The sequence below is a fragment of the Vitis vinifera genome, chromosome 14 (genome assembly GCF_030704535.1).
Source record: "Vitis vinifera cultivar Pinot Noir 40024 chromosome 14, ASM3070453v1".
NCBI lineage: Eukaryota > Viridiplantae > Streptophyta > Magnoliopsida > Vitales > Vitaceae > Vitis > Vitis vinifera.
The window spans coordinates 13,988,656-13,998,854 of record NC_081818.1 but is presented as its reverse complement, the minus strand read 5'-3'; the positions used below and the strand labels follow the sequence as shown (position 1 = coordinate 13,998,854).

Sequence of the window (10,199 nt, the reverse complement as noted above, 5' to 3'; positions counted from 1 at the left end):
TTTTTTTCTACTCTTTATTCTCCTTAATTGCTTGAGAGATTGCTTAATCTTTGACTTACCTTACTGTACAGTGGTTTTGAAGTTTTCTTTGATTTGATTTTAATATTTTTTGGGTATTTTTTCCCATTTTCAAGCCTATTGATCACTGATGAGATGAGACTTTGTTGGGTTTTGAAATCATTGTTTTCTTTTAATTTTCCCTTTTGGGGATTTCAAATTTTCCTTTTTGAAAGCCTTTTTGATTGATTTTGGAATAAATTTTTAGAGCCACAAGTGTTTGAATATTTCCATAGGCTTTTAGCTCACTATTAAGCTTGATAAAATTGATAGTTGCTCTTATGATTTTTGAGATTTTTGAAAAGTTTCTTCAAGCTATTTTTTAATGGACCATTTTCAGTCCCTTTGAATCTCTTTTCATGGTTAATTGGGGTTAAATATTATGGTCATTTTGCAGTAATTAATGGTTGTCATGTTCATTGGTACATAATACATGGTTTCACATTAGAACATCCATATCTATTTCTTTGTACATTTCAACTCTCTTTCCATGTGTGAGTGTTAATTTGTTCTTCCATGCCTCTTTTGAGTTCAATTTCATACTCATTCGAGGGTTGAGAAGGATTGAATGATTTTTGGATTCGTCCATGACTCTTTCCTTTGGCATATATCACTCATTTTTCAAACTTATAATTTTGAGATTTTCTTAATTTTTGAAGATTGGTAAATCTCACAAATTTCAATTTAATTTGATTATCTTTAGACATCATGAGCCTTTTTCCACAATCATTTGAGGGTTGAGGAAGTAGATTAATTTGTGGAAATTAATTTGAGCATTGGTAAGACCCATATTCTTTGATTTTCAAAACTTGCTTACTTGCTCACTTGGGGTTAAAGAAAGTCATGACCCCCAACACGTTTTTCTAAGTTTGGACTTTTTGGCTTGTCCTAAATATTTTTTAGGCTTTGGTGATGTTGTAGACTTCCAAAATGTATCAAAGAATTTTTGTTTCATTGAAAAACCTTTTTCAAACTTATTAAATAAATTGGTTTTTCTAAGTGTCTAGATTTTGCCTTATTTTTGACACTTGAAATGTTTTTATAAATCAATTCTAGCTCATGAGGTTTTAATTACTTTTGATATTTTTCTCATATTATAAACTTCTTAAATAAGGTTATGGGCTTTGGTTTCATTTAAAAATAATTTTTCAAGCTTGATAATTAATATTGTCTTTCCTTGCTTGTTGTCTTGACTTGAATTTGAAGTTGTGATATGTTCTTTGAAATTTTGGATAATTGGTGCATGTTTGAGCTTGATAAAAACTTTTTATGTGATATAGAGCACTAGAGATGAATAACCTTTTACTAGGGTCTCTGGATTATTGTCTTATCCACCATCCCATCATTAGTGATATGACTTTCCTTTGTTGTATTGATATGGGTTGATCATCATTCTTTCTATTTTCTCTCCGCGTTTCTATGTTTTCCTATCACCTCTTTATAGATTTTTGTTCCATCTTTTATTCATTTCTCACATCAGTACACACTTTAGATTTGATTCCTATACTTGAGTAAGTGTTTAGGATTTGGTTGATATGTAGATGTCATCCTATTTCATTTTTTGGGAGATGCTTCTATGATGCTTGAAGGTGATTTAGTGATGAATGTGAATGATTCTTTTGGTTTTATAGTGGATGATTAAGGTTGTCTGATTTCCCATTCTACTTTGCATTAGTTGTCATACTAGGGCATATTCCTCCTTTGTTGAGATTGTCAGCTTGTCATTGGTTGAACATGATCATCTTGGCTTATGATGATAGATGATGATTTGACAATTTGACTTTTGCTCTGTTTCCTTAGTAGAGTCTTTCAAGCCATTGAGTCACACTTGTATTTTTTTTATATCATCACCATTTTTGATGGAATTACCTTAGTGAGACATGCTTTCATCCATAGTCTTAGTGGAGTAAATCAACATGATTATTTCTGATTCTCAATGGTGTTTGCTTTGAGCTATCATGACACATCATTGCACATGCACCTTTTGAGTTGTTGATTGTCTCATCCTTGGCCACGAAGATGATGAGTTAGAGTCATTTAGGTACACTTGTGACTATGCATCAATTGCCATATTAGGGCACATTCCTTTATTTATTTACTTATTTGAGATAAGTCCCTAATGGAGCACTTTCTTCAAGCTTGAGTATCTTTATTGATCAACTCAATAGAGCATTTTGAGATGACATCAATTCTAGTGGGATGTTTCTTCGATACATGATTAGTTTTGAGTAGATATGCTTTGTTGTCATCATGAATTTTCTAGTAGAGTGCTTTTGAGATAGATTAGTTTGATTGTCTTGCATTCTAATTTCTTAGTAGAGTACTTTGAGACATGGATAGTTTTCAGTGGGTATGCTTTGTAGTCATTATGAGTTCCCAATGGAGTGCCTTTGAGATAGATCAAATTGGTTGTTTTGTATCATGTTCCCTAGAGAAGTATTTTTTGAGATGCAAATACAGTTCTCAATAAGCCATTTTGAGATAGTGACAATTCCTCCATTAAAGTACTTTTGAGATGGATCAGTTACACGTTAGCCCAGTGGGTTGTTATTAAGATGGAGATAGTCCTCAATGGAGTAATTGTTTGGATTATTAATAGTTTTCATCATTTTAGGTTCTTCATGAGTACTTTTAAGATAGACTGGTGGATTATTATTGAGTTAGAGACAAATTTTAGTGTAGTGTGCAGATCCTATATACTGGGGCATATTTCCCCATTTCGAGTTTATCAACTTTACAACATATTTAGTTTGGGCTTCATCAAAGGCATGCTTCTATTCTTAAGATTATTAGACTTTTGGTCATTTTGGTTGTGTTTTTGAGATTTGTTTTAGAGTATCTTTTTTGAGACTTATAATAGATTTTCATTATGATTTCTTAGTGGTTTATTGTCAAGTTAGACACATTTTTTATTACCATAGTTCCTGAGGAGTATTTTGAGTTAGTCAGATAACTGGGGACATTTATGTCTTTACTTGAGTGGACTAGTTTAGTTTCTTCTCATCAACAAACCTTCTTAAGTAGTATCTTGGTATTTCATTCGTGTTTTTAGTTTGATGTCATCTTATTTAAAGTATTTGAACAAAATCTTATTTCTCAATTGATCATCTCATATGTCATGTTGGTAGTTGTAGTTCGAGTATTGGACAGAGTTTTGATACAAATCTTATTGTTACAATAGAGTTCTAGGTGATACAGTGATTTTTTGGTACTGGGTTATATTTTGGATTCGTTTTTAGGACACTTTTGGGACTTGTAGAGTTTAGCATCATTAATGATTGATTTTTAGCATTGTTGATGATTGACTTTTTTTCTTTCAAGACACTTTAGAGACATGTAGAGTTTAACCTCGTTGATGATTGATCATTATCCGATACTAAGCCATACCCCTTTATAATTTTACCTTGGTGGATGATTTGTTAACTTTAGTTGTCCCCCCTTACAGATTACCGGTTAGAGGATTTTATTGATCATTCTTGCATACTAAGGCATACTCCATTTTGTTAAGACATGGAGTCTTATCTATATGTTGACAATTTTGTTCCAATTTATGTTTGGTCATAGAAGTCTTTATAGTTAGTGACTTGCTCTCCATTGAAGATCAAGAGTTGTTGTTTGTCTAACCAAGAAGTCATGGCTATGTTTAAAAACTTTGACTTATGACATATTAGGTTTCTTTGAGGAATAAACGGGTTTGGTATCATTTTTGGACTTAAAATGTTTTACAAATGATTTTTCAAAAGAAGCAAGAGCTGCTCAAATGGTTAATCCCGCTTAAGCTCAAGCGATCATGACAGTCCTGCCGAGTTTAGAAACAAATTTTGGATGAATTTCACTCAAACTCTAATTTGGAAACTTAAGATTTCGAAACTCTTTAGACTTTTGCCTATAAGCACTTTCCTTATAACCCCTTGAGGGTTAGAGATTTGGGCTAAGAGATTTTGAAAATTAAAGATATATCATTAAGAGACTTTTCATTCCTTAGAAAGGATCTCTTTGAGAAAGCCTAGCATGCTACATCATTCCCGATCTCTCATTCAAGGATTTGAATCTTTGAATTGTGGGTTGAAGACCTTAATCCCTTCATAGTGGCCGAAGGATTTACTGGGGAGCAACAAGGAGTTGCTACGTCGCGGATGTGGATCAAGTTGTAGGTGTTGGAGAGTAGGTCTTTAGGGCAAAATGGCCATGTAAATTTATGTAACTTGATTTCAAATAGGGAATTTAGATTGGTAGGTCTTAGACCTCGTGGTTTTTATCTCCACAGTTTGTGGGGTTTTTCATGTAAAAATCTTATACCTCATTGCATATTTTTTTATTACTACGTATATTTTGATTGATGATATTGACAAGCTTATGATTGATTGGTTAGTTGATTATTGAGGTTGTTAGGTTGGTTATACCTATAACCAAGTATTGTTTTCTTAACTCCTCTTTGAATATATTTTGTTTGATTTGTTGAGATTTTTATTGAGTTTGTTATGATAGTTATTCTAGTGATTATTATTATCCCTAGAAAATCTTAATATATATTTCAAATAGTATAATTATATTACTTTTTCCCTAAAAAATCACATGGTATCTATTAAACATAAAAATCAAGTTTTTATCAATTAAGATTTAGGGTGAACTTTTTTTTGGATATCTTGAATATCCTTGTAATATCTTGGGATATGAAAAATTGAGTATAACATATAAACCTTTATTTAAATTTTTGAATCGCCCATTCACCATACCACTCTTCTGGGCGTTCTTTATTGAATTTTGGTAGTCTTTCAAGTGGTATCAAGTACTTTACCATTTTTCAATTGGTATCAGAGCTTTGCAAGTAGATGAGTTGTCCATAACTGGTTCATAGACTTAGACAATCAATTTGAGGGTGTAGTGCACTACCTCCTAATTTGAGGGATAATTTATCTTGATCATCAAGATGAGTTTCCCATGATGAGTGCACTAGTGTGTATGGTTACACATTGGACTTAATATACATTGGCTATCGGGTAGCCATGATCTTACTAAGTTACTATATTATATAGGTTTTCAACCTTAAGAGGATATTGAGCTCGTGGTAAAGTCATAACTGACTTTGACCTACGAGTGAGGACTTAAGGTAGTCATGTATCCTTATAGATTATTAGGTCATAGTTGATGGAGGTTGATGGTAACAAATATACTCAAGATGGGCACCATGATATCTCATTGATTTGAGATAGTGTGTCCTTTTAGGTGATTGTAAGGATATGTGATTGATAAATTTATAGATGTATTAATTCTTTAACTGGAATTAGACATATGCTCATAGTAATTTCTAAATTGGAATTAGACATATGCTCTTAGAGAGCTAAAGTATATTAGTGATCACATAATAGGAGGATATGAGACTCAGGCATTGTAAAGGTAATCTTGAGAGCTTGATAACATCCACTTCATTAGATTATGGACACTACTTCATGGGGAGCATGGACATAATGGATAATAAGTTATAGACTCGAGATTAGTATCTTGTTATAATATTATAAGATATTGGAGTGTAATTGACTCTCTATAATGGGATGTTTAGTCAACTTCGGAATTAGATTTTGAAGGAGCCGGTATTTTCTTACGGGTCTTAGTGGTCTTTGCTTAAGCTCGTATTCCTTGATCACACACTTATTGAGGGATATTTAAGTTCTTTATTCACATGTGTACCTAAAAGTGTTTTGATAAATATACAAGATTATATAAGAGCTTGTGAATGGTCTCTCTAAACTAGGATAATTAATTAATTGAACCCTAATAAGGCTAATTAATCAATTAAGACCCAAGTGAGTTAGATTAAGTGACCCAAGCCTATGAGGGCTCAAGTCACTTAAGCCTACTAGAAGACTATATAAACCACCTTAGGGGTTTAGGGCTTCACTCTTGACATACATCTATTCACTCTAAGAGAGAAGAGAGCCTAAGCCACCATCCCTCTGTGAGGCTTCCACCACTTTAAGTACCAAGAGCTAAGGAACGAAAGTGATTGTGCAGAAGATCTCTCATTCTACTATATCTATGTTCATTGTTGATTAGTAGGAAACGATTTGGGAACATCTAAATCTAAGATAAAGCACTTTGAACCTCAAGATGTAACTATTCTAGGGTGTGCTAAGTTAGTTTTGCAAGGTGTTTCATTTCCATCCCATGGGCCATGGATGAATGTATGAATTTAATATCATGAGATTGAATGAGTTTGTTTGACTTTCTTGTTTTCTTAGAAGGGTTATACACTTTGTAAGGACTATAAGATATTTTTTTTTTTGGGTGTTTGTTAAAATCCATTTTTAATTCTTAGATGAGGTTATAAGCTTCATTTTGGAGGAGCATATGGAATTTTCAATATTGTAAAAATTCAGTTTTTTATCCATTTTTTAACCTAAGAGAAGCAAGGAAGCAATCCAGGCATTCAGTGACATCCATGATGGAGAAGCTTGGCTAAAAAAGTGAGTTTTCTAATGGAAAAAGGTTGGAGAAGGAGAAGAAATTTCCTCAGATTTGAGGTTATGGTAGTAGGACTCAAGTGCCTAGATTAATGCTCAAGTGGTCATCAATGCTCAAGCGCTCTATTGAATGCTCAAGCGTTCTTACAACACTTAAGTGCTCCTAGTGCTGCAAGGGGCAAAGGAACAATGCAAGCTTGTTTAGAGTGTTTTTAGGGTCTTTTTAGTCTCCATCCTAATTTGTGTTGTAGGGACATTTTGGTAAGTTGGAAATTTTGAAAAATTTAGAAATTTGGATCTACCAAATTTGCAACAATATCCCTAAGGTCATGAGAGCATATTTTATATTTCCATGTTTTATATTTTTCCTTACATATGCATATTTGGGATATGACATGAAATTTTTTAAAAATATGGTTAAAATAACTAAAAGAGTAAATTTGGTATTTTTTTATGAAAAGTAAATTTTCATGAGAACATATTTCCAAATAATAATTATTCATTTAAGATTGGAATATGATTGTTAACAACAAAATTTTTATAGAAAGATTTTTTGAAAAAGTTTAAGAGAATTTACTTTCCTTTTCAAAAATATCCTTAAAGATCCTTTTCCAAAATATTTTCAAATTTGAGAGATCATTAAGGATAAATTTTTTTATTTAAGGAAGGTTCTTTTATTTTCTAAATCTTAATAAAGATGTATTTTTCTTATACCACAAGGTTTCAATTTTAAAAAGTGAATATTAATTTGGAAATCCTCATAATAGAAAATCCATTTCAAGAAGGTTACCAAATTTTATTTTATTTATTTATTTTATTTTATTTTATTAAGAAAACTCCTTTTCAAAATATCAAGTGGAAAAAGGGCCTTGGCAAGCCTGGAGCCTCTATTATGATCAAGCCCACCTTGATTTTGACCCATTACCATCCTAAAGATGGGTTAGGCTAAGGAATCACAAGATATGAATTTTCTTTTTTAGACTAGACCATACATGTTAATAGTTGAAACAACCAATCCTAAAGATAGAACTCCTTATTTTGTAATAATAACATCAAAGATTTTAGTTATATGATTAACTTAGATATTAAGTGGTTTTAATTTTAATTTAAAAATGATGACTTGCTCAAATCTTCATTACACTAATAGCACTTTAGACTTACTAAAAAAAAAAAAACACATAAAAATTCCAATGCCCCTAGTGTTTTCAATATTTTAAAATCCTTGATTTTTTATTTTTTATTTTTTAAAGGATTAGCTAATTTTTAAGGGTGGTGTTAAATAAATTGATCTTCCCTCCGTCTAGGTCCTCATTCTAAAACACAAAGAAAAATGCAGGTGGAGGGAAAGAAAAGGTCGGTATTTAACATCATCCATTTGTATGTCCTAAAATGAAATTATAGAAGATGAAGCACTAAAATTTAAACATGATACCTAGTTTTCAATGATATTAAACTTTCTTATAATAGTAGTGATCTCGCAATTTTCCCCTCTTCTCTTAGAAAAAGAAAAACAACATAACCTGTCAATACTTCAAATGAAATTACAGAGATGGCAGAAACAAAAACATAACCAATGGCCTTTCTTTTAAAAAATGTAAAACCAAAATAACAACAATATTCAATGTCACAGAACAATGATAACAAATTAAACCACATCATAAGCTATACATTTTTTCCCTTTCCCATTGTTAACAGTCTATGGAAAAGAAAACTTTTCCTTATTTGAATGAAACAAACGTATAGCAACAATTCCGGATGAGTTCATCTAGTATTTGCCATTATTACTGGATTTAAAACAAATGATTGCAGTAAAATATCTCATCTTACATGCATACACACACACTATATTGCTCTTTTCCATTGTAAGAAATCCTGCAAAGCCTTGAAATCGAAGTCCTAATTCTCAGTGAAAGGGAATTTGGTATTTGACCTATCAGAGAAGAGTTTTGAGACCAAAGGGAAAATAAATTAACAAAAAGAATAACCAGCACTATGCAGAGGATCTTTGATCATATATAAATCCTCACTTGTGAAAACAGAAAGTGCATTGACATCTGGAGCTCGCAACTTCAGGGATACTAAGAACACCACCCTATTGGGACTCAAATGATGGCCATTCTAAAATCAACTGCTGGATTGGTTTTTACTCTTCCGACTTTGTGAGAGTTCGATTTTGACCCGCTTGATTTCCTCATTCAGTTCTTGCAAAGTGGTTGTGGTAGATTGTTGCATCCTGTTACTGCTATCACTTATCAGGCTAGAGAGATGCTTTAAACATGAAAGATACTCCACCTTTACTGCAGCAGATTTAGATATGGAACCCTCGGGTGGAAGCTACAAAGCATAATATCCCAATCCTTGATTAATTGCCAACTTCAACATTCAATGGTGTAATGTTTCAATTTACTAATGAGAAAAAATATAAACATATTGTAATAAGTGAAAACAGAATAAACATCATATTCTTGTTGAGATTATATTTACTAAAAGCAATTTATTTGACAAATTTTCATGATCTAGTTTCCTTTATTTCACATTTAGGGCATTATAGTAATGGGATCATTTGGAGTCACAAGCTAAATTGAAAGTGAATTAGGTCTACGGAGTATGACTCATGTAGGGAATCTAAATCACTGACACTGTATAGCTCGACTAATCCATATTTGGTTACATAATGGGTGCTTTATCGGATAGAGTCAACCTCTATGTTACAAGATGCTGTATCTAGATCATTGGAGAGGTTGACTTGAATTAGCATGTCACTGTATTTGAATCAATAGGATGGTAAATGATAACCCATCTAGAAAAAAGAAAAACAAAATCCTACACTATAGAATCTCATCAATGCTAAAGGCAAAATGCCCTTCAATATCAGAAACAATGGATTTAAGTTTCTGACTTTGAACACTTTGACTAATCAGCAAGTGAGATATAGCATGATCAAAATCTTAGGTGATCAAGGGACCTTGGGAACATATACTATCAAGATGTAATTCACATTCACCTAAAAAGAGTGATATTGTCCTGAATTGACTTAATTTATAGCATTTGATCACTAAATTTGAGATCTGATTGTTTTACTAAGGGGTACGCTAAAATAAAATTTTCATTTTTTATGCATAAACTCATATCTATTTGGAAACATTTTAATTGGTGAAAAGAATCGTATTAAATTAGGTAGGCGCTCAAAGAGTATAAGGCCTCATTTGAGATACCTTGTATTTGACTTCAACTGGAATTTGAAGCCAGAGTTGAAATCGTAACTCAAAGGAACAACTTTGTTATAATGAAAGTTTATTTAAATACATAACAACTTCCTGCATAAGCTAAAAACTGCCCTCTCTACAAGAAATAACTTCGTCCTGGCCCATTTCATAAATTATTTTGATTCCACTTCTACCCTCAAACCCTTTTTTCTTCCTCCAATTTTCATTACAGCAAGAACCATTTTCACCAATAAATTCCATTTCATATTCTTCCCTTTCCTTTTCTTCTAATTTTTATAACCCCAAAAGTTTGTTTACACTATTGTATACCGTTTTCTTCACAACCCACTTTTCTTCCTTTTTTTTAATGCCCCAAGAATTATTTCCCCTTTGTTCTTTAATTTTTGTAACCCCAGGTATTCTTTCACCCTTACCATTTTCTTCAGCTGCCCATTTCTTCTCCTTTCTTTTCTTT

General features: G+C 32.1%; 1 protein-coding gene across 5 annotated transcripts in view; it reads right to left on the bottom strand.

The window, feature by feature from the left end:
• Positions 1-8,085: 8,085 nt before the first annotated feature.
• LOC100263535 (uncharacterized) overlaps positions 8,086-10,199 on the bottom strand; it is a 91,647-nt gene continuing 89,533 nt past the window's right edge. For 4 of the 5 annotated variants that reach the window (XM_010661989.3, XM_010661987.2, XM_002264849.3 and 1 more), the window contains one exon: positions 8,086-8,852. In XM_010661989.3, the coding sequence (XP_010660291.1) occupies positions 8,813-8,852 (40 nt within the window). In that variant the 3' untranslated portion in view covers positions 8,086-8,812. The remainder of the gene's footprint in view (positions 8,853-10,199) is intronic. The other variant, XR_787529.2, reaches the window with a different exon arrangement.